The 26,662-nt window shown below is 34.0% G+C and overlaps 1 protein-coding gene across 3 annotated transcripts in view; it reads left to right on the plus strand.

Moving 5' to 3' along the window:
• The window catches only part of Znf521 (zinc finger protein 521), a 277,616-nt gene that overhangs the window by 131,310 nt on the left and 119,644 nt on the right, over positions 1-26,662 (plus strand). For 2 of the 3 annotated variants that reach the window (XM_046433475.2, XM_046433465.2), the window contains one exon: positions 22,448-22,532. In XM_046433475.2, the coding sequence (XP_046289431.1) occupies positions 22,448-22,532 (85 nt within the window). The remainder of the gene's footprint in view (positions 1-22,447; positions 22,533-26,662) is intronic. The other variant, XM_058578274.1, reaches the window with a different exon arrangement.

Genomic DNA, 26,662 nt, shown 5'->3' on the forward strand with positions numbered 1-26,662 from the left:
TGCTTCCTCCTCACCAGGGTGGCTTTTCCCATCAGCTCCTCAGATTCACTGGACCTTTCTCATTTGTCAGGTCGACCTTCCCTGAAAATCTCATCTAGGCTGGTCTCTTCCTTCCTTTGAAAATTGTCCTTATTGGTTTGCTCCTTTTCCTTTTTCACATCTGAACACCCATCAATTTATCCTAATGGCTCAGTCAACAGAGTTAAAGAATGTAGTGTAAGTACTTCAGAGTAACAAAAACACTGTTTACTTGTTTGCAGGTACATTTAATACATAGTAACTAAGACATAGAGATATTGTTTGTTTTGTTCAAAACTATTTAGATGTTTTAAAATGAGCTTTGATCTAAACAAATATGCTTAAAAGGCTTGAAGTTTCTAACAATTCAGAATTCATCTTTAATATGAATATCTGACTTAGGTGGCTGAGAGTCAACATTCTCCCTTCAGGATTCTTGTTGTGAAAATGGCAATGTACCTGGTGATAAGTCAAAACCTACTCAAGTTTCGGAGTTCTGTTTTACATTATTTTGCGTAATAAAATTGCCATATGGAGCTGAAAAAAAAAATAGAAGGTTGAAGAAAAACTTTAAAGTTTTTGTATTTAAAATTGCTGATACTAAGTTTTGCTAAGTATTCAAAGAACAAAAATAAATGGGGGTAAGCTCTCTCTAAATAAACGGTATTTAAAAATTAAGTAGAAGATTTCTATGACCAAATAAATTTTAAGATTCAAGATGTTCTTGAAAGAGTCTGAATTGGCTTTGCCATGTTCAACCTGCCATTGTTGTTGTGTTCAATATTTGCTTGGTATGTACCAAGTACTAGAAAAAGGAGTTAACGACCCTGGAATGAGTATCAGGGTGTGGGATCTGGAAGCAGTTGCCTCATGTTTATTCTGTGTCACCAGCCCCATGATCACCTTGTGTGGACCAGTGTCCCACCCCACTACCCACCTTAGATTTTCTGTGCTCACCTCCAGTTCTGAACTTTCTTGATGATGTTTTCCCAATGGTGACAGTATCTTCTTAGAATTTATAAAAATTTAAAATAGGAATGTTTTTGTGTACAACCATGAATCTTGCATTGCTGTCTATAATATTCATCTTTTCAGTACTGGGCTCAAAAATTTTGGAATCACATAGTCTTAGAACTCTGTCGAGGAGGAGCTTTTATATTTTGGCTAAAATTGTATCAGGACGGAAATTAGTTAAATATCTACTCAAGATGATTTTGAATAATCAAAAGCTACATTTGGGATCTCTCATTTCTATATGTCTCTCTCTCTCTCACATGTTATAGTTTTCTGTTACATGTACTTTGTATTCTTAACAATTTAACAGAGAACCTAAACTTGAGAAGCTTTGCCAAAGACTTAAAAAATCCCAAATAGGTAATTTCCCTGGTTTATACTTTGTTTTGAGGAAATATTGTTTCAGGTTCCCCCCCCCCCCAACCTTTATTTAACTCCTCATCTTCAGCTTCCCTGGAGATTCTGATAGCCCTTTAATGAAATCACACCATAATTTCATTGTTCTCTCATTTTGATCCATATTTCATCCTTCTCCTGGCCATTCTTGCCTGAAACTTTGTCTCTGTTTCCTGTGTGTTCTCGCTTTTGCTAACTTGCTCAGTCCCACACTCACAGGGTACTACTGATTTTTGTTTTCTTATTTATTTATTTGTTTCTTGGCTCCTGTCTCCAGGACAAATGTCAACTGGTCTCCTTTACTCTTTTCCTATCCTAAAGTAAGTTTCAACACATTTAAAAGATGAGGATCACAAGGGTCACATTCTCTGACTATGATACAAATAAGTTATAAATGAAAAAAGTGTTTTAAAAACTTTGTAAATTTTAAAGTTAAAAATTAAAAACAAAGAAGGCTTAAAATATAAATTAAAATATTTACAATTAAAAGATAATTACATTTAAAAAAACTTGGGAGATGTAACTAAATCAGTACTTAGAATGTTATTAGAAAATAAAATGTATATTAGAAAATTAGAAAAGCATATTATCAATGAATTAAAGATGCAAATTGAGATATGAAGAACAGAACAACAAAATAACCCCATACAAAGTAGAAGGGGGAAAAAAATCACACTAAGAGCAAAAGTATTGAAATAAAAAACAAAGGAGGGGCTGAAGTTGTGGCCCAGTGGTAGAACACTTGCCTAACATGTGTGAGGCACTGGGTTTGGTTCTCCACACCGCATATAAATAAGTGAATAAGGTAAAGGTCCATCAACATTTTTAAAATATTACAACAAAACAAAGAAACAACAAGAAAGCTAAAAAAGTAAAATTTAGGTTTTTTTTAAAGAATAACAAAATTCATAAACCTCTGGTGAGATTAATTAGTAAAAAGCATCATAAGTAAATAATATTAATAATGAAAAGGAGAAACATCTTCATACATGCAGAAGTTAAAAAGATAATAGGACAATTACTAAACATATCAAAATGACGCTACTTAAAAAAGAATTCAAGTGTTGTTTCTTTGAGAGAATGAAGAATAACTAGAATTCTCTGGGAGTTTAATTTCATACAACTATTTTTGAACCTTGGTCAGAATATACTGATGGTAAATACCAATCCATTTTATGCCCATCAATTTTATTTCTAGGTTCATATTAAAGAGAAATTGGGGCATATATTTACCACAAGTTATGAATAAGAACTGTCTAGTAATTTTATGAATGTAAGGTTCCAATTGGAATCAACAGAAATGTCCATTAAAATAGAATGAATATGTGCATTTGTATAATGGTACACATTCATCCTATTCAAAATAGAATACTACACAGAAGTAAAGAATGAACTCCTGCTCTACAGCAACCTGGATGATGCACATACAAAATGTTTAAAAGAAGGCACCCACACATACAGATGATGACATTTAAGAATGGGCAAAACTAACCTGTGATGATTGAAGCTAGAGTAGTTACCTCTGGGATGGAACCAATTGGAAAGAGGTAGGAGAGTCTTCTGGGAATTGGAAGTATTCCACCTTTGCTCCATGAGGTTGTTAAACTGTTGTGTACACATGTAAGATCTCACCAAGCAATGCCCTGAAGAACACTTCAGTTTAGTATACAATCGTTATTTTTCTATTAAAATTTTACAAAGAATACTAAAAATTGTACAAGAATAAGAGAATACTATACATAACTTTATGCTACTAGCTAGAAGGTTTCAACTATCTGGAAACACTCTTAGGATAATATGTTATCAAAACAGGCTCAAAATGGGGTGGGGAGTACAATGATATCATGAACATTATAGAGCTTAATAAACTCTTGAAAATCTTCCCACAAAGAAAACACCAGACCCAGCTGGCTTTCAAAGAGAGTTTTCCTTAAGCATACACATAATTCTAAAGCTGTGCCAGAAAATACAAAAAGAGAGAACACTTCAACTTGTTTAATGAATATGGTCTAATGTTGGTATAAAAACCAAAGATGGTAAAAAAAAAATCTAGAGCAAATTTACATCTAAAAAATTGAAAAAACATATAAATTAAATGCCCTATGTATAAGAAATAAGATTATATTTTATGATTAAAATGTACTTATCACAAGAATATAAGGTGTGTTCAATCTCAGAATATCTATTTATTTAGTTTACCACATAAACAAATTAAAGAAGGAAAATAAATTCAACATCTTTCATCATATAAAAACTCTAAAATAAGAATAAACAGCAGTTTCCTTAACCTAAGAAAAATATTGTTGGGTAAACATTATAATTAGTGGAGAAATTTTAATGCAATGAATATTTTCACACTTGTGGGAGAATATTATTAACAAAGGTAAAATGAAAATAAATTTAAGTATTAAAATGAAGCATAAAAATTGAAAAGAAATTAAACTAATGTGGAGCATACATTTGTGTATAAAACAATATTCAAAGATTCTAAAGATAATTATAATAAAACTTTAACAAAGTTGCTAGACATCAACTCATTTAAGTCAACCAGTTATTTATGCTGGCAAACCCTCAAACAAGCAAAAACCCTAGAAAATACAAGTTTTAAAATAATCTTATTTGTAATAGGCAGAAACATTTAAGTATAGGAGAAAGAAATCTTACAGAATGTGCAAAACATTTCTGGAGAAAAATAACAAAACATTATTGAAAAATATTTTTTAAAAACTAAATAAATGATCTGCTGTAACTTGTTCATGGATAGGAAAATTCATTATTGTAAAGTTATCAGTTATCCCCAAAAAGGTTCAATGTTATTTGAATGAAAATTTCATTGGTTTTTAAATATGTGTGTGTGTGTGTGTGTGTGTGTATTTGGAACTTGACAAGAAGATTCCAAAATGTGTATGGAAGAATGAAATGTCAAGAATAGCAAAGATACATCTGAAGGAAAAGACTAGGCAGGGAAGTATTTGTCCTACTATCTAGTCAATTTATAATCAATCTGCAGTAATTAAGATGGCATGATTAGTCTGTAGAACCAAATAGATTTCAGCAAAGAGATATCACACATAAATAACTTCAGTGTAGAATAGTCTTTATGGAGAATGGATGGAGTATTGAATTTATTATGTATATGGGGAAAAATTGAATCCCTACACACATATATAAAATTTTTCTATTCACGTGTATAAACACTTGAAAGACAAAACTATAAACTTCATGGAAAAAGTATAGAAAATATTTATGTGACTTTAACTGAGGTAATGATTTCTTAAACAAGACCACACAGTATAAATCACAAATAAAATGATTTGTGTAATGTTGATATCAAAACCAAAGAGAGTAAAAAAGGAAAATCTATACCAATTTTACTTATAAGTTATAACATTGAAATTTAAAAAATAATAATAAATTAAACCACCATGTATACAAATCAGATCCTATTTTATAATTAAAATGGGTTTTAACACAAGAAGTGGGTTCAATTTCAGGAGATCCACTTAAAATCCATTTTAAATTTTTAAATAAAATTTAACAAAATTTCTGTTTTGGTAAATGAAAGTCACTACTTAAAAATTTTTTAAGGATTTTTTTAAAGTTAAAGTTACCATGAGTAAGTTAAAATTAAATCTACAAGATAACATTAATGTGTATAACTGGAAAAAATTATTTCAAAAATATGTAAGTAACATCCAGAAATCAATAGGAGAGCACAAATTACCAAATAAGAAAATAAGAAAGTAACATGAAGAGGCATTTCGTATACAGAAAGTATTAATGTTATATAAACATAAGATAGTAGGTTTTCTCATTAGTAATATAGGAAATGCCAATTGAGACAGTAGTGGATTGTCTGAGAAGGCCCCTAGGAAGGTAGGCAGGGGGCCAGGCATATAGGTGGTTGTTTAATAGTTGCTCTTTATATATTACCTTTTGTTATAAATCATCTTTATAAGCCTTTATATTTAACAAAAATAGAACTATAAGTGCACAATCAACACCACTCATCATATATAGAAGATTTATATAAAACTAAAACAATAAATACAAAATACTGTTTTCAAATTTCTAGATGTTAGACTAATACCTTCAAAGACTGTGTGCCTGAAACCTGTTCTTTCATTGTTGCAAGCAAGTTTACCAAGTGTTGTAGATGCATTAAAGACATATTAACATCCCAGTAAGACTTTTTTCTTTTGTGTAATTAGAAAAAGCAGTATCTACACTCCCTATGCCCTTAAGGTGGGGCATATCTCAGACTTTAGGGAGTAATATCCTGTGATTTTACTGTTTTATTCCTTTTCTGGTTCTTCAATTTAAGATAACAGACTTATTAATTACTGCTATACAAAGTCATTTAGCTACCAGATTTGTAAAGGGGAGGGCTTTATATAAATACAGTTATTTGACAAATATGTACCTATAACCGTATGTTATAGTTACTTATACAAATATAGCCCCTTGAAGACTTGTAATTTGTTAGAGAAAATTAATACATAATAGTAAACATAAGATATAATGGGGGCTGAGGTTGTGGCTCAGTGGTAGAGTGCTTGCCTAGAGTGTGAGGCACTGGGTTTGAGCCTCAGCACCAAATGAAAATAAATGAAGATATTTTGTCCATCTACAACTAAAAAATATTAGTGTGTGTGTGTGTGTGTATGTGTGTGTGTGTAATGGAAGCCGGGTTGTAGCTCAGTGATAGAGTGCTTGCCTTGCATGTAGAAGGCACTGGGTTTGATTCTCAGCACCACATAAAAAATAAAGGTATGTGTCCATCTACAACTCAAAAATATTTTAAAAAAATATAATGTTGGGGGCCGGGATTGTGGCTCAGTGGTAGAGTGCTTCTTAGCATGTATGAGGCACTGGGTTGGATACTTGGCACCACATGAAAAAAAAATAAATTAAATAAAGGCATTATGTCCATCTACAACTAAAAATAAAATTAAAAAAAATATATAGAGAGGAATATGGGCCATCATAGAAGTATTAAGTGCTAAGACAGTTGAGGGTTAAAGAGCAAACAACCAGGTAGGAATTAGGTTTGCACATATCTGTATGAAGAGCAAACTGATTGGAGAGAACTGTCAAATCCCAAGTACTGAGACCAGAAGAGCATAGCTAGCATGCTTAAGAAATTGCAGGGGACCAATAAGGTGGAGGAGCATGAGCAGGAAAGAGACTAGCAGAAGAGGTCAGAGGGCTGGAAAGGGGTGAAGGCAGGGCTCTGGCTTGGTATCCTCCATGGTTCTCTGAAGAGTTACTTGCATGTCTGTAGGTTCTTAGTAAATGCTTGTAAATAATTGAAACCTGGTGATTAAAACATATGGAAAATGAAACAAAGATGGAAGCATTTCTCTAAGAAATAAATATTGATAGTTTTTTAGAACCACATATAAATAGAACATAAGATACCTCATAAGTATGTAATGTCCTATGCAATTCACATCATAGAGAGATTGAGTGGCAGGCAAAATTCTGTAAAACTCCCCATATCACAGCAAATAATTTATTTTATTGAATTAAACATTGTCTTGCATAAGCAAGCCTTTAACTGAGTCTGTCCATTTTTTGTTAAAGAGAGAGTGCCGCTAAGGGGAATTTAAGGATATGCAGCATAATATGGTAGAAGAAAAGATTGTACTAAGGAAAAATATATGAATTCATATAACAGTTGACAGAACTGCCTGTGTGATCTTAGCTAGTCCTTCCTAAGCTTTAGTTTCTTCATTGCTAACATGGGCATAATATATACTTTGACCACTTTATAACATTATTGTGAAGAGCAGATTCTGTATGTATATATGAAAGTCCTTAGTAAGTATATAATTACAATGCACCAATAAAAATATTGAAAAAAAAGAAAGTCCTTGGTGCACATGAAGTACCCTACAAATGTGTATGGTTAAGTAATTTATGTAATATCTATGTATAAGGTTAAATTAATTTCTGATAACTGGGAATAGTTTCATCTCATGCTAAGATAATGGCTTATGTGGTCAAAAGGCATCTAAACAAGTCATCATTCTTCCATAAAATTGATGAAATAGAAAAACAACTGAATATAAACATCAAACCTAGAAGCATTGAAAACCAACAAGCAAAGGAGAGTATAAAGACCACAAAGAAAAAGTCTTATTATTTGCTTTGAGGTCAGAGGTAGTGTCAGGCAACAATAAATATAAAAGGTAGAAAAACATATACAGATGGAAAAAATGCAATGAAAGGAAAAGCACTCAGTTGTATATACTGGATTGAAACATATCATGGAGAACAGAGTGATAAAAAACTTCTAAATGTAAAATTCACAAAATAATCCTATGGGGCTAAGATTGTAGTTCAGTGGTACAGCACTTGCCTAGCATGTGTAAGGCACTGGGTTTGATCCTCAGCACCACATAAAACTAACTAAATAAATAAAATAAAGGTATTTTGTTCAAAAAAATATAATAATCATGAGATCTCTCTTAAGATAAGTATGTTAACATCAGATTTTGTCAAATAAAGTTTATCAGTGCCACTTTGATTTCAAAATCATGGCATGTCTTTGCTTTGAAATCTCTCTCAATAACTTATTAGTACTTTTAAAATATAAATTTCTAAAAATTAATCAAGAGGTTATGCATCAAATTATAATCCTGTCAAAAATAAATAAAACCACCTTCCCCCCCCCCCCAAGAATGTAAATACTCTATAGTTGATCCACAGAGAATACTGCCAGTAGATTTTAGGGGAAAAAATAGCTCTTTAAAATTTTTTACATTTTAAAGTTTAGTTTTAGACAGCAAGGAAACAACAACAACAACAAAACTGTAATTTAAACTTTTGAAATGTCCCAGAAGTAGAGAATTTAATTATGAATAGTGGTTGGGTGTTTAATAAAGATCATTCTTTGAAAGAAAGAGTAAGAGAAAAGGAAAGGGGAGTAGGTGCAGGGGAGGGGGGAAGGACTAAATGTCCAAATAGGACAGCCAAAACACCTGGCAGGAAACCTCTAGGTTTAATATCTAAACCTGTTAGCACTGGAATGTTGAAATAGATTTGGTAGAGGACAGATATTTTTTATCCCTGTAATTGGGTCTCGATCACTATCATTTCTTTATAACAAATTCATACCATTCCACAAACCAGACATTTCAAAATAGGCATGATACACTGTTTAATTTGAATCTAGTTGATTCATTTATTCAGTGATTATCAAATTTCAAATGTGTGACAGGCACTGTACACACAAAGGCAAACATAGACATTGTTTCATGTTTCTCTTGATAAAGAATTAAGCCTACAGAAAACAAATGTGTTCTCAAATAGTGAATTGGATGTCTGTTAAGACAGTGAAGAGTTGGCTGGATTAGAAATAGGAATAGTCTTAAATGTGTACTAACATATTAAACAATGGTATTCCAAAATGTCTTTGGAAAGAATGACTGAGTTGTCACATGGACTTCCAAAGAAAATCTTAGGAAAAAACAAATTAGTGCTTGCTTTGCAAGATGGCAGATTTGATATCCCCACCTTTTGGGGATGAGTGGGTACTGGGGATTCAACTCAGGGGCACTCGATCACTAAGCCACATCCCCAGCCCTATTTTTTATTTAGAGACAGGGTCTCACTGAGTTGCTTTGTGCCTCATTTTTGCTGAGGCTGGATTTGAACTCACAATTCTCCTGCCTCAGTCTACTCAGCCCCTGAGATTACAGATGTGCATCCCCAAGCCTGGCTCATCTCCTTTTTCTTGCACTTCCTCCCACTCATGTTCTATGCTTTGGAGTAGTAGAAGCCCAGTTCAGAAACAGCTCCATATTTTCCCAGATTATATTATTGGGTATTTTTTTATATATGGGAAATTTCTGGCTTTATAAGATATATTATCAATAACGATTATGCACAAAAATTTTCAGGTCTAAAGTTAATCCTTCTGGGATAACCTGCAGGAGGACCACAAGGACCTTCTGGTATCTGATGCAGAGTTTGGGTGTGTTGGGTGGCAGCAAGTCCAGTTCCCTCCGGTATGCATTTCTGACACTCTTAGGTATAGTTATTTTTTTTTAAAGACCCCATCAGTTCACCTCTGTATGGTCCACATAAGTCTCTACAATGCTTCTGTCAGGCAGTGTGCTGGGTTTAGGAGTTCAAGAGAAAAACAGCTGTTGCTCAGTAGATGAAAGGAAACCTCAGACTGCAATAAGAATAGATACTTTGAATATATTGCAGTTTCAGCTTCTCTAATCCAAAACTCTGAAATCTGAAATGCTCCAAAACCAAGGTAGTATAGCATCAGAAGTGGAAAATCTGAAATAATATAAAATGGGAAGTACTTAGCAAGACCTTGTCTCTAAACAAAAGAAAAACTAAAACACAAGGTCTGGGATGTGGCTCAGTGATGGTGGATTGCAGTGAAAACACACACACACACACACACACACAAATATGTTATAAAATTACTTTCAGGACCTGTGTATGGGATATATCTATGAAACATAAATCAATTTTGTATTTTGATTTGGGTCCCATCTCCCAAATTTTTCATTAATATTAACAGATATTCCAAAATCTGAAATAATATAAAATGGGAAGTACTTCTGGTCTGAGGCATTTTGGGTAAGTGAATTTTATGCTACAAGTGTACCCTGAGAACTAAGAACCCTCAAAGAAGGGAGCCATCAGGAGCAGGAAGTGGCAATGGAGAGGTGGTGCTGTTTTAGTCAGCTTTTTTGCTGCTGTAACTAAAAGATCTGACCAGAACAATTTTAGGGAAAGAAAAGTTTATTTGGAGGCTCACAGTTTCAGAGGTCTCAGTCCCTGGACAGCAGATTCCCCCCCGCTTGGGGGCCAGAGGAGAGGCAGAACATCATGGTGGAATTGGATGGCAGAGAGAAGCGGTTCACGTGATGACCAGAAAACAGACAGAGAGTCCACTTGCCAGATACAAATATATATCCCAGAGCCACGCCCCCAATGCCCCACTCCTCCAGCCACACCCTACCACTCCAGTTAACACTCAGTTAGTTAATCCCTATCAGGAGAGTATTCACTGGTTGGGTTAAGACTTTCACAGCTCAATCATTTCTTCTTGGAACTTTAAGTTGCCTTGTCACTCACGTGAGCTTTTGGGGGACACCTCACATCCAAACCATATCAGGTGCTGTAGAGATGGTTCCTAGCCCAGTGCTGCTGGGCTCTAGAGATGGTTCCTAGCTCAGTGCTGAGAGGGGTGTTGCTATTCTAATAGTCTGCTGAGATATATATATATATATATATATATATATATATATATACACACACACACATACTTGTACTATTACCTTTGTAAATATGAAGAACATTGTGGCAATTTTTTTTCTTTGTTTTATGAAAATATATTTTTGGAATGAAGAATGAAGAAAAATTTGAAAAATCCAGATAATTTCTGTTAACTCAAGAGGTTAAAAGGACCCTCCCATTATACATCCCATATATACATTGTAACTGTACGGAATGCTTTAAAGTAGGTAAACTGAAGGAAGCACACCTCTGTCCCAAAAAGTTACACTAAGAGTACAAACAAGTGGAATACTTAAGTCAACCCCCACAGCACTGTGTGGGTGTAATTGCTAACCAGTTTGTTGAAGCAGGTGGGTTTTAGAAGCAATTTGAAGGAAAAGTTAAGAGTGGTCTGACATGCCTCAGTAGAAAGGCTATTCAAGTGGAAGGGATGGACGAGAGAAGGCAGAACCCAGGATAAAGTCCGGAGAAGGAAGCAAAATAAGGACTGTGAAGAGTGGAAGGACATGCAGTAGGCTATCTCACTAGAGAGAAAAGTGACAAAAGACAAGGGTAATTTGGACACTTACATGGGTAACTGAAATGATCAAAATAAGAAGGATTATATATTGTAGATAAGACACAAAACTGCCAGAACATGAACTATTCCTCTGATAGAAGAAAAATTGGAAAGATAGATTAGGAATATAAACAAAGGAGAATAACCAGGAGTCCACAGGAAACTCCATCTCAAGAGAATTAGGAGGAAGTAGAGGTTTTTATTTTACAACAGACAGGTATGAACCATACGAATTTAACCTATCAGGTGTAAAGAATGATGATTTGCATTGCAGGATGGATAAGGCCAAGCCCTGCACCTACCCTTAAAGAATTTCCAGCCTTTTGGAGAGATAGATTCATTTTGTTGAAAGGATGAAACATGTAATGACTTATAAGAGAATCAAAATAAAACCTTTATGATCTAATATGTGATAAAAACTGTTCTATGAAGGGTTAATAAAAACTATTTAGCTTCTCAACTTGATTTTAGGGCAGGAATTATATACTTTAAGAAAATATTTCTTCCTGGGTGAGGTGGCACATGCTTGTAGTCCCAGCAGCTTGGGAGGCTAAGGCAGGAGGATCACAAGTTCAAAGCCAGCCTCAACAACTTGGTAAGGCCCTGAGCCACTTAGCAAGACCTTGTCTCTAAACAAAAGAGAAACTAAAACACAAGGTCTGGGGATGTGGCTCAGTGGTTAAGTGGCCCTGAGTTCAATCCTTGGTGTCCCCCCCCCCCCCCGCTGCCAGGAGGAGGAGGAGGAGGGGAAAAGGAAGGAAGGAAGGAAGGAAGGGAGGGAGGGAGGAAAGAAAAGAAAAGAAAAAAGAAAATATTTCTTAATGGAATATTTTTTTGTCTGCCTCACAAAAATTTCTCCTGGTTTACAGTAAGATTGTAAATAGTACTGCTACCAATCTTCAGAATGAGATCTCTAAAGTGAGACAACATACTACACCTGGGCCTGCTATTTCTCCTTTTCAAATATGCCTTCCCCAAAGCTACCAGCCACAGTTCCCGATCTTGCCATCTGCAAGAAAGAAGGGAAATCTCAATGACTTTTAAGATGAAAATAATCAGTATATGATTGAAACAATTGATATGGGAATTAGCCCCTATTTTGTTGTAAGAGAAACAATTTGACTTCTTCCTTTCCTCCTTGGATTTGTTTAGTAAGAGTCATTATAGAAATCTCTATTTTATTACCCCAAATCTTTTTTTAATTAATTATTTTATGTATATATGATAGCAGAATGCATTACAATTCTTATTACACACACAGAGCACAATTTATCATATCTCTGGTTGTATACAAAGTATATTCACACCAGTTCTTGTCTTCATACATGTACTTTGGATAATAATGTTCATAACATTCCACCATCATTTCTAACTCCATACTTCTTCCCTTCCCCTCCAACCCCTCTGCCCTACCTAGAGTTTGTCTATTCCTCCCATGCTCCCCCTCCCTACCCCTCTATGAATCAGCTTCCTTATATCAGAGAAAACATTTGGCATTTGGTTGTTTGGGATTGGCTAACTTCACTTAGCATTATCTTCTCTAATTCATCCATAAAATCATGCCATGATTTTATTCTCTTTTATTGCTGAGTAATATTCCATTGTGTATATATGCCACATTTTTTTATCCTTTCATCTATTGTAGGGCATGTAGGTTGGTTCCACCATTTAGCTATTGTGAATTGAGCTGCTATAAACAATGATATGGCTGTGCCTCTGTAGTATGTTGTTTTTAAGTCCTTTGGGTATAGATCGGAGAAAAGGATAGCTTGGTCAAATGGTGGTTCCATTCCCAATTTTCCAAGAAATCGCTATACCCCTTTCCATATTGGCTGCACCAATTTGCAGTCCTGCCAGCAGTGTATGAGTGTACCTTTTCCCCCACATCCTCAATAACCCAATCAATAAATGGGCCAAGACAGGAACAGACACTTCTCAGAAGATAATATATAGTCAGTCAACAAATATATGAAAAAATGTTCATCATTGCAAGCAATCAGAGAAATGCAAATCGAAACTACTCTAAAATTTCATCTACTCCAGTCAGAGTGGCAGCTATTATGAATACAAACCTACTCCCAAGTTTTATCTTTCTTAAATCAAGGAATGTTTACAAAACAGTTGATGTAGGAAGCTAATTGGAATTTACTATGAATCATAAATTTCTTTTTAAAACTAAGACCTAATGAAGTAGTATAGCCATGTGTAATTAGAGGCAAATTCCATCCTAACACACACACACACACACACACACATAAACTTAAGTGCTTGGTGATTTTTTTTTTCCTTGAATTTATTATATAATTCATTTAGTCTGTTATTCAGTCTCTTTCAATTCACTAATTTCTAGGGCCAGGCATGGTGGTAGGGAGCGTTGCTGGCAGACCCAGGCAGCTGTAGGTAGCACCTTGTGAATGGAGGTGATGGGTGTAAGATGGCTCATCAGATTGTCCATGGGTTAGGCAGTAAGGGAAATATACTGACTTCCTACTTTCTGGACAACACTATAAGAGATTTGATTCAGGTGGATTTGCCAAGGCAGAGATGAACAGCACCTGAACCCCTAACATTAAATGAGATCATTTAGAAGAAGGGATCTTACCTGGAGGGTCTTAGTGACCTGAAAAATAAGGGACACAAGCTGGCTCCCTTGGGGAAAAACTCCAAAATGTGAATTAAGGAAAACAATAGAGTGGAGATGAAGAAGTCAGCCTAATAAGGCATCTCTCTCCATGGAAAGCTTAGGCTCAAAATCAGTTTTTAATGTGAAACATCAAGTTCAAGTACATAGATAAATTTTGAAGCAAATTTGTTAGGAGACAATTTTGAACCTGCGATGATTGTTTTATTAAATTTTTTATTGATTTTATATTTTAAAATGATTCATTATGGTTTTCAAGGTAATAAATGAGATTTGTTTGGTGTAATATATGGAAATGACGTCATCTTTTACTCTTAAGTTTTGTTTTTTAAAGAATACTTGTCAGATTTTCCTGAAGTCTCCATTATTTTCTGGTTTTTGACTATTGATGAAACCTTTGGAAACAAAATATTTTAATACTGTTTTATCTACTATTTGAAGAGAAACCAAGAAAAGATTTTTTAAAAGTTTGTTTTTACTCCTTAATTTCAAGATGAGTCATAACTTAAATGTATATCTTTATGGATTTTAGATTTTATTTGTAACAATAAATATGCTTAAATAAATATTCTTTTATTCCTTACTACCATTAAAAAATTACAACTCATCCTTTAGAACAAATATCTTTTTCAAGGTCCATTTTTAACTAGTTAAATTTTGTCCTTCTCCTTTTTCTCCTGTCTACTCAGCCAGAAGCACTCTTCTTTAATCTTGTTTCTGTTCTGTATTGTTTTCCTCATTCCACCAAATGCCTCACCAGACTGTGAGCTACTTGCCTGGCATCTTGTAGGCACTTTGTAAGCTCAAGAAAATTATTCCCATTTTGGATTTTAGATTAACTCCCAGGGAGCTTTGCCTGATTCTCCCAGACCATATTAATGTGTGGCTCTCTGTCATGTTTTAGCTATCTTCTCTTCACCATGTACTGTCATAGGCACTTGATCTTGAGCTGTTTTGCCATGTCACTTAAGCAAAATACTTGTGGCATTTTAATGTTGTGTGTTTTCTTTCCCTAATTATGTTGAAACTCCTTGAGTGTAGGAATTGCATTTATTTTTCTTGATTATTGAGATCTTACCATGAGCCAGGCATTGTGCTATGTAGTCTTTATTTCGGGACCTTAGCCACATCAGTAAGACAATGGTATCCTTCTTTTAACTACCTCTAGACTACACAATAGAACATTGATGCTTTCATTTTTTAGTGTATCATTTGGTCAGGCTTTTCATTATTAGTAGCTTTCATTTCATTTTTCTCTCTCTGTTCAGTGACTTATTTTCATACTAATATAAAATCATTTGGAAAATGACTAGGCTATTAGTAAAATGCCTAAATTATTGAGTATTTGTGAAAAGCTGCCGGATAATTACTTCCATTCATATATAGTATCCATTTCCTTGCCAAAAAAAAAATAAAATACCGCCAAGTAAAAGTACTACTGATGCTAAACATATTTCATTTGTAATTAATATATTCATTCTTGGAATGGTAATATATGTTTCTATAAACCTTGAAAACAGATTTTCCCCCCTCTACCTAGTTTGAACCTTTATACACAGTTACCTCCTCCTCTTCCTTTCCATCCCCCCACCCTGTCACCAAATTATGATATTCTTTATGCTATTACTTTTTAAGGCTTTTTAAATAAATATTTATTTAACCCTTGTTAATTGACATAAAATATAAATCAGTGGAGTCTAGTTGAAAGAAATTTTAATATGATTCTATGGTCCACTCCAAAGGGTGAGAACTAACCTTTGACAAGCATCTTTATCGTGCCAGACAGTTCTTATCATATTTCATTCCACTGCCATAATAACCTGTCAAGTAAAGAGTAATAAAGGTAGTTACTCTTTAATGCCAGCATGCTACATAGTAGGCACAGTACTAAGCACTTTTATATAATTCTTACTTGCTTCTCACATAACTCTGAGATGTAAGTTTTATTATTTTTAATTTACAGGGAAGGAAACTAATACTCGCAGTCATTAAATGACTTTTCACACAGCTAAATGATGAAGCCACTAAATAGCAACTAATTGCAGAAAGAAAATTCTAAAGTTTCTTCCCTACTAAGACTGCTGGATAGAGTTGGAATGAATATTTTATAGCATAATTTTAAAACATCTTAATTTCAGGGTTCTGATGGGGTTTGAGACCAGACTTACCTTGATAGACATTGCCCAAGCTTGGGATTGGTGACTGAGAGGGAGCTGGGGGCTGTGGCACGTTCTGGGAAAATGGCTCTGTAACATTATGCTTTGATGTTCCAAACATACAGCAATGACAGATAAAATAACAAAGTAGAAAACCAAGTGGACTTAGTCAAACTCCGAACAGTTCTTCATCTTTGAGATACTTAAACAAATAAAAATTCAACTGGTTATCAAGGCTGTTATCAACAGGAAGTGGTAATTAGTGTTTCATCCCAATGAGACAAAGCCAAATTCACTATTTAGACCAGGGCCTGGGTAGCAGGGGGTATATATCAGTGGTAGAATGCTTGCTTAGCATGTATGAGGTTTTGAGTTCCATCCCACGCACCACAAATAAATACAATAAAAATAAAGCAGGGCCTGGAGGCCCTTCCTTGCTTATGACAAGAGACTGAGGGGGAAAAAAAAAAATTCTGTTGTTGACCATTACTTGAGACTAGGGTTTTTAGCTGGAGGGTTAAAAGAATAGGAACAGAGTCACAGTTTTGTGACTTAAAACTGAATTAGCTACGTGCTGTGCCTGTGATTAAATGTGCAGTGTCTCTTCTATCCTTGCAGCTCAGCAGGTGCACAGGAAATGCCCCTCTGAGAGGCTCTGGTCCAGCAGCCTGGGATGGCCTCATAGAAACAGGCAAAACTACTGGAAAGGGAGGAATGAGCACAGAGAAGAAAAGCTTTCACTACAAATGGGCTTCAAACCAAGACTCCAAAATATGTGAATGAACCTAATTCTAGCAAAGCCCACACAAAAGGAAAGATCTGACAGAGTATGCTTAGACACTTAGAAAGATAATTCAAGAGTGATTTCTACTAAGAGTGATAATTTTGAAGCAAATCCAAGCAGGGGTGGGGGACAAATGTTTAAAATTAGAAATGTTATGAATGAAAAACAGTCTTTGAAATAAAAGCATTACTAGATTAAACAAACTAGACTGGACAGCAGTACAGAGAGAACCAATGGTTTGTCAGAGGGCAGAGTTCACCTCTATTAGAACACAGAGAAACAAGCAACTCCAATATTGCGGGAGAGCTGTTCAGATCCAGGGAGGATGGATGGGAAGGCTCCAGTCTGTCTAATGGGAGTTCTGGTAGACGTGAATGGAGAGTTTGTGAGAGAGACTTAATAACTGAATAATTTGATTGCTGAAAATTTGGGAGTTTAAATACAGACATGGGACCTCAGATTGGAATTGTTCTTTTAGTATTGAGCAGGACAAATAAGTATACAAAGTTAAAAATATTGAAATAAAATTACAGAACCTTAAAAGCAAAAAGGAAAATAGACCAAGGGACTCTGGGGAGCCAGATCTATCCTATGGATCTCAGTCAAGCAACTGGGAATGGGAGCCTAAAGCCCAGATGACCAGAAACAGTGCCTTCACCATCCTGAGCTACTTCCCCACTGTCTCTGGGCGTTGTCAAAGACCAATGCTTTACATAATTCTAAGGAAAGGCTCCTTTTAAAATGCTTCCAAAAGGCAATTGTAAATTTACCTGCAAATGAGCAGAGTATAAACTGTGTTAAAATCCAGTGGGAGGGAGGCCAGAGAGGAATCCTGGCCTTGGTTGTGGTGTTCACAACCAGTATGACTTTGACAAGTCACTTAATCTGTCAATGTGGATAATAATTCTTCCTTTATCTATTCTTACAGCCTTGTTGCAAGAGAGTTTTGTGAATATGAGTTCTTATAGACTGTAAAGTATGATACAATTATGAAAAGTTATTGTATTTTATTTTAGAAATGACTGTGAGCTATGTTCCTGACCTCTTAAAATTTACATACTAGATTTGTGTTTTAAAAAAAGAGACTACACATAAAATTTTAAAATCTTTTTAAGGCTACTTCTAACAACTAAGCACAAATTATTTGGGGGGGATATAAAATGAATAGTATAGGTGGGGTTAATGAGATTGGGTTTAGCATAAAAAAACTATATACTATAAGTTACCATTTTCATTTACTCACTTTTTAGTGTGAAAATGTTCACAAATATACCTAGATTAAATAATTGTTAACATGCAGCCATATTTGCTTTCTCCATGTATGATGTGTATATGTCATATGTATTTTATATATTACTTATTTATTTATTCTGGATCTTTTGAAAGTAAATCACAGACATAATGCCATTTTACCCCTACATACTCAGCATGCATCTCCCAACAAAAAGGATGTTTATCCACATAACTACAGTGTGATTGTCACATCTGAGAAAGTTGCCTGTAATTCCTTAATAGCCCCCAATAACCATTTGATATTTAAATTTCCCCAAAAGCCTCAAAAATTTTTGATACCTGTTCTCTATCCAAGTCAGGTCCCACACATGACATTTAGAAGTTTAATATTTTTCATTCATCTAAGAGTCATCTCTACTTTGTCCTCCATGACATTGACTTTTTGCAGACAACATACCAGTTCTCTTGAAGAATTTTCTGGATTTCTATTTTATTCTCATAGTAATATTTGTTTCTCTATTTATATGTTTGCTTGATACTGGTTTGTTAGGTTGAAGGGCTTGATTAAATTCAGGTACACATTTTAGATAAGACTCAAGAGGCATGTGATGTCAGATTACTCCATTGTTAGTATGATTAAGCTAAATATTCTGCATTGAGTGATTGCCACTTGCCTAATTAACTGTAAAGGTACATCTTTCTCTTTGCAGTGATCAAGGGATGAAATTTGAGTACCTCCAAATAACCTTTCACCTAATAGTTTCAGCAGCATCCATTAATGATTTTATGGATTTTTTGGCATTGAGAAATGATGAATTTCTAATTTTATCATCATTTCTGTCGTTCCTCTACAAAGAACTTTCCCTCATCAAATAGGTGTGAGGTGCTTTTCCTTCTGAAAAAGCAAGATGCTTCTGATCCTTTGATGACCACTTTTCAGAAAAATTAACTTTAGTTGCCTCTAATGGTGATAACGGAAATTAGTTGTCTTTTCAGTTTTTAAGGATTACTATGGATTCACTGAATATTTTTACACATTTGTTAGTTTAAAAAAATTAAATTTACACCAACAAAGTGTAATTTTTTAAAATTCATATTTTAAATTAATTATTATTATCATTATTTAATTCAGTGAGATTAAATGTGAAGTCCATATAGAATATAGATCAAATGGAGAAGGACAGGGTTAATCAGAATAATTTTAAAAAACTATATATTATTAAAATTCCTTAATAATTTTTTTTAATTTATGAGATGCTCTTTTCTGAAAGTCTCAGAGTACCTTACCCAGAGTATAACTGAAAACAAGAATGTCAAAAAGGCACATTTAAATTGTTCTCAAAATCAATCAAAAATAATGAGGTGCTGGGAAAAAGTTGTATCCTTGATAATTACATCTATCAGTATCAGAAAACAAAAGAGAACAATCAGGAAATGACAATCCCACTCCCAAGTAGCACATTTAAAAAGGCTAATGAAAAAAAAGTCTCTTTTAAAAATTGTACTAAATTAGCATTTCAAGTAAATTGACAACCTAATCTTTGATGAAGGCCAATCTGGGGCCCAAACAATGGAAGTTCTGTTTCTACTTTTATCTGCTTTTAAAAGAAATGATCTCACTTGACTTTTTTTGTTGTTGTCTTTTATATAAATGGGAGTAATTGTCCTAAGGGAGTCCTCAGTCCTCTTGTACTCTTCAGAGGTCGGGTCACACCTAGATTTGGGGCTGCATTTGTGGTTCTATTTATTAAAACATGGACTTGGAGGAAGGTAGACTCCTGGAAGGTTGTTCCAAGCATCGCATGCACGGTGCCCCTATTTTCAGCCTGAAAATGGGTTAATGTCACTGTCCTATTAGACAAGGGATTCAACAGCCCTTTATAGCCACAGCCCCATGTTAAGACCAATGGTTGAAAGTAGTGGAAAAGCAGATTTGGGCCTAGAATTAGAGCGAATCCCCTCATAATCTCAGCTCTACAGAGCTGAGGTGGATTTACTTCTAAGTGAGCTTTCCACAGCTGACACTGTCCAGAGGCTGACACTGTCCAGAGGCTACAGTCCCTTTACTTAGAAGGCAGTGTACAGGTGTGCAGGGGTCTCTCAAATATTTTGCTAAGAATCTATAATTATAATGAGGGATGCTTTAAAGGTCATTTAGAATTATCTTTTTTTTTTAATTGAAGGTGAAAATGAATTTTACATCATAGCTTTAAAAAGAAACTCCTTAACACATCCCAATTGGCATGTCATTGCTTTTTTTTTTTTTTTTTGGAAATATGAGAGGCCTGGTGAGGTAGAGTTCAAGCTGCAATGCTTTAAAATCCTGGTACATTGCTATTGATCACATTAAATTCTTATCAAGCTGAAAATTTAGGAGCTCATAGATAAGAATATGACCTTGTTAGTAGAAAAAAATATATATAGCATTTTAGATATAATTTTTAAGGGTAAAGAGAATGAGAATTTGAATTATCAGTAGTGACAAGAACGTTTTCTTCTGATGATAAAAGAAAACTTACATACATAGATCTTTAAATGTGTCATTTCAGTGTGAAGATAGTAGTAAGTGCTGGTATTTTATTATTTTGGCTTTTCAAGTGATTTTATTCTTTATTATTAGACAGGAGAGAGAGGGAAAAAAAGGTCCTAGTATATTCTGCCAACATATTCATCAGTCATCATTTTTGGAGACAGTTTTAGACATATTGTATGTTTTACTGTGCTAACAAGAGAAAAGACTAGCCATTAAGTTTATGTTTCTTTGTTTTTCAGCAAGGTCACATATCAGGAATAATGCTGGAAGTATGCTAATAAACAATATATAATGTAGGTCATCAGGGAGTAAGAAATATTTTCTAACTAGTTCTAAAGGGAAATATTGTTAAAAAAGGGATAGATGTTATTTACACAACACATGTTGCTCTATATGTCACCATCAAAAGCATCTTATAAACAGCTCGGTGTAGTAAATCTTCTTTGGTGATTGTCAGGGTGTTTGAAGTCTGTGTTAGATTTAGATTCAGCACAGTCAATTCACAATATGCCTAATGTACAAAGACCATTACATTATTTAGACAGCTTCCATTGGAAATATACCTGTACTTTTATGGTTTGCATGGAATATTGTCTGTGGTTGTGGAAAAAGATGCCATGTTAAATTACAATAACTAGGAAAAATTTATATTAATGGCATTGATAATTTTTTTATCTCAAATTAAAGGATCCTAATTTGGGGGCTTAACTTTGAGGTTTTTATATCCTAAAGAATTTAAGTTCTTTAAATTAATTATAATTTAGGAGACCAGTATTTACTATTAATATCATTAGTAAAATAGTTTTAGATGATTGTAGATGAATTGATAATTTAGTAAGAATAGTTATAACCAAATGTCATGTGATTTTACAAATGTAATTTTCTCACATTTGGGAGATTATCAAAATGGATTATTTCATAATGGTTTATTTTGCTTTTCGAGATGGTTTTTTAATTGTAAATATTGAGTTTCATCACAAAGGAATTTCTGTAACTGTGTTCTGGAAAGCATAACCAATACTTTATTATTGAGTTCATCTAATATGAACTGGGACTCAGTAATAAAGATATGAAATCATAAGGGCTGCTTTTATCAGGGAGCCTAGCATTTAGAATTAAGAGATCTTATTTGTCTTTCCAGCTGTGTGACACTGTCATCAGGCACATTTTCATACTTCTCTGGGCCTTAGTGTCATCATTTACACTCTTAGAACTATAATAAAAAATTCTGCTCCAACTGCTTTATAGGACTGTTGTATAGAGTAATAAAATAGTGTTAAATGTTCACTACGATGTGATTTGTTTATAGAAGAAAATATATATTTAAATGCTTGTCCTTTGAAACTTCTAAAATGTCATCTAAATTTCAGACTTTGGCTAAAATATCATCATCTCCAAATGTCTTAGTCACATTCCATAAATCTTAACTTATTAGCCACTGTAGTTCTAGCTCTCTAGAAACAGCAACACCCATTATTTTTGTCAGAATGAAATTGTGCCTAGTCTTCAAAGATATTGATCTGTTCATTCACATGTTACAGATTCTTTTAGTGCTAATTTCTGTTCTTTAAGAATCTTTAAAAATATATATTATTTTGTAATGATGTGTTTCTGTTTCTTCTAAACGTTTGCAACAGAAAATGTGGTGTTGAGATCAAGTGACAAAGTCTTAGAAACTCATTGAAATCTGTCCAATCACCCAGCACCTGTTGTAAGATAGTTTGCAAAATATGTGGAATCAGCATCTCAGAAAAAATGCTCTGAGTATGATTTTTCTTTTATAAACAAGCAAAAATAAGATGTGCATGTGTCTAAGTAATTCTGTTTATACTTGTTTTCTCAGAAGAAGACCTATCAGTGCATCAAGTGTCAGATGGTTTTCTACAATGAATGGGACATACAGGTTCATGTTGCAAATCACATGATTGGTGAGTGACACTCTACACCTTATTACAGATAGATTTTTCTCTGACTTGTGTATATCAGTGCCTATATAATTAAACAGCATTAGAGATGAATTAATTGTTCAGACATCAATGGATTACCTAGGCATGATTGATTTTTTTTATTCCTATTATTAGATCTGATAAGGCATTAGCACGTTTTATTTTCTGCAAGGGCTAGTTTAGACTTCTGCAGAGGATTATATATCTACTGCCAGTCAAAACACAGGTGATTAACAAATTAAACTTCTAATCATTTTTGCATTATTGAAAACTAACAGGAATGGTTAATGAACTGGATGTTAGCTTTCCATAGAGTTTTAGACAGGTTTTAATTTCAGAAGTTATTATGGTAATGGCACTGCTGTGTGTTGCTTAAGCATCTTTGTATCAAAATCTAAAGTGGGGAGTTTTTGTGATAGGGAAACATAAATAATTTAAATTGCCATAAAATAGTTTTTTATGTATGGTTTCAACAGCCTGGAAATAATCATAATCATAAAGATCATGTAAAGAATTCAGTAATCATTTTTTATTCCCTACCAAATTTTCCATAGATCTTCATAAAAGTGGTTTGGGGAGAGAGCTCTGAAGTCATTCCAGGCCAATGGTTTTAGGATTTTGCATTTATTACATGGGCTTGAAATAAAAGTATAATTTTGTCACTTATTCATATTGTCCCATTATCCCTCAATTCCTTAGGGGTTACTGCCTATGTTTTTTAATTTGATAAGCACTTAGTAATAACACTAAGAGTTTTACCAGCCAATTAAACTTTATCAAGCAGATCTTTTTCTACCAGTAAAATAACAATTGCTATTACTTTGCACTATATTTGTTACTCATTTGTGTTTTTATACTATGAGAGTTTTTAATTTCATACTCACTTCATGGTATTTTATAATTCCATAAATAGTTATAATATAATATTTATTAGGTTCAGTTAGCCTTGTGCTCTCCTATTGTGAAACTTTGTATGACAAGGAATTCAACATTTTCGACTCCAAATTTGTTTCCAGGGGGAAACAAGTTTGATTATACAACAATCAAAAGTATTATAAGAATTTTTAGAAGGGTTGCTCCAACTGTCATTACTAATCATTAAAAACAACTATAACAAAACTTCTGATGTTTGTGTAAATTAATGAAGATAAATTTAAAAGCATGATGGAAAATTGATTAATAGTTTTTCAATGGGATTTCCCTTTACAGTTTTCAAATGATGGGTCTTTAGTAGGATTATTGTTATACAAGAATCACTTAATTGTGTGAAAATTAACATATACATAAGAGCTAAAGTATTGATGACTTTGTATTTTCCAGATTTAAGCACTAATATCATTAGTGATTTTCTGATGCATTAAATAGTGTGTTCTTCAATGTAGCAGAATATCTTTGATAGCTTTTCTAAATTTCAGAAGATAATGGCAACATGTAAGAGGGGTTCAAACTGTGCTTTTCAACAGATTGCCTTTGGTTTTGGATTTTGAAACACGCTCTATGTAGACTTTTAAAACTGCCTCTTTGTGGGGTAAGGGATAGGGAAAAAATGAATTTGTCTTGCTAAATGATGTATATCAATGTTTCCCATCTCTTATTTTCTTGAGTATTGTTTGTTGGTTGCATTCATTCATTATTCTATCTGGTACTAAAGATTTAGATGGCCATGAGTGAGAGTTTACTGCTTTTGGAAAATTTAATAAAATTTTGTTTGTCTTGCTTCTGATTAGCTCTTTTCAATGTAAGCTTATTTTTGTTTCTGTATTTATTATAATCCTAGTATGTTGATGAACAACTTGAATGTATTTTCACCATAGTGTTAATGTTCTTTTGCACAGTTAGAATCTGAATTAAATGTTGAGCATAAACCTTTTTTTTTCCAGTTTTAAAATCAGTTTGCCCATACTATGACATTAAATGGTTTGCTCTGGCCCTTTATTGTAAATTGCTTTATACCTTTCTTTTTGTATTTATCTTACATTCCTTGAGTCCTTAGTGCTTCCACAAAGCTTCTTTCCCCTCTATGTTATAGTAGATTAATATGACATTCACCTTCCTTTGGGATCTGATCATTTAACAATTCGCCTTCTATCAGAGAAGCAAATTCCATTCCTTTTCACCGAGGGTCTGTTATTTAATATTCATGCTATTTTTAATAATAAAATATGTGATTCTCTTGCACTTGAGGCCTAAACAAATGAATATCATCCATTTAATTGTTCTATCTGTTGACTGTGCATCCAAGTCTTACACTCAATTCTCTCTGTTAGTGAGGGAGGGAGAGAGAGAGAGAGAGAGAGAGAGAGAGAGAGAGAGAGAGAGAGAATGTGAAACAGGAGGGTGTCACAAAGGCTAAGATATCCTTTTTTTAAAATACCAGTGTGATACTTAGTCTTTCAAATGAGGCAGTCCACATTAGTTTATTGGTTAAAATACTTCCATGGAGGGTAGGTATTTTTAGGTTTGTGTGTCTGTATGTATTTTTTGTCTAATCAAAAACATAATCTCAACTAGACATTTAGCAGGGGAAGAGGGATTAGGGACTGTCTGAAAAGCCTCTTACCCTTTTTGTTAAGAGGGTACATAGTGTTTTTGCAGATTTTGTTTTACATTTCAATCAGTCTAGAGGAAGGATTATGTCACCTGATGGAAAACAAGATCTGCAGATGACCCAATGAGGTGTAACTTTGAATTCCTTCTTTAAGCAAGTCATTTGCATTTGTTTCTATGTAGCATATGTGTTTTAATGCAATTTCCAGCAACCTCCATACTCTTTTCTGGATGTGTTGGTTTCAGGCTATTGACCAGGGATATTTGTGAACTGAAAATCATCCATGTTTCTACCAGGTACATATGGAGGTGCTCTTCTTAAGAGCAGCTTTGCAGCTAGGTGTGGACATGTGGTCTAAGTTGCAGGAATAATTACTCAATAAAAATGCACCAGGGATTTGATTTATGTTTATTAAGGAAAAATAGAAAACTTTATTCTCTACCACATTCTGACATGGTTTCAGTAAGAAATCAGACTAGTGACTATTTAGGGGTTTCCTTTCTTCTTCACACACACACATACATACACACACACACACACACACAGCTACAAAACATTTTAACAGCTTTTCAGGAGAAAAGATTTTCCTCTTTCAACCTCCGTGCAGATGAGGAAATCTTTCTTGTCTTCCTTTGTGCAATTTCATGTAGTTTACAGTAGTTTTTGATCTGAGAATACAAAACAAAACCATTGTATATTATGTACTTGAATTTATATTCCACCCTTCTTTTAGTATCAGAATAGTAAATATTTATGATTATTTTCTTCTTTGAGATTTCTGAGATTACTATTATTGGTATGAATTAGCAACAAATAGTGATGAAACCAGAGAACCTAAATGTATTTAATCCAGCAAAGGGATTGCCTCATATAAACTTATGAGGCTCAACAGCAGTGGAGTGAATTTGTAAGTGCTCTGAAAACAGGGCTGTTAGGCATGAGATAATATAAAGAGATGACATTGCCAAGAACTATTTATGAGAAGCTTAATTTTTTCACTCTGATAATTCTTGACCAATAATTACCAGCCTCTAATTATCTATTTTAGTTAGAAAGAAATTTTGTTCACTATGGAGGTTGGCATTGCAACTAGCGCATAAATCCCCAAAGAGACAAATGTGTTCCAAACAGCCACAAACAACTGTCTCATGAAACATAGTGAGCAAATTGCGAGCGGCTGGTGATAGACAACCAGCAGCCCACTCACCATGGAAGGCCAGTCAGCCTGACAAAGAAATGATCAAAGGGGAGAAAGGCCATTATCCTTGGAATTGATTACTGTAGTCATGGACTTTGGAAGACAAGTGGTCAGGATAAAGCCATGGCTGTTTCCAGCCCTTCCTGTTAAGGTTCATGGATGAAGAATATGAAAGGAATGGGTAGAAAACATTTACCTAAGAATTACTTTGAAAAATCTACTTAGAAGTGGATTTTCCACTTAATCAATTTTTTCATGTTTTTGTATGATTTGAAGTGCTAATGTCATAATGGCACTGATGTATATAAGGTGTCAGAATACTCTGTCTCTTCAAAAGATAGGAGAAATCCATAAATACTCACTAAT

This window comes from Marmota monax, unplaced genomic scaffold (assembly GCF_021218885.2).
Source record: "Marmota monax isolate L192 unplaced genomic scaffold, Marmota_monax_Labrador192_F-V1.1 WCK01_AAM20220418_F8-fsc00126, whole genome shotgun sequence".
NCBI lineage: Eukaryota > Metazoa > Chordata > Mammalia > Rodentia > Sciuridae > Marmota > Marmota monax.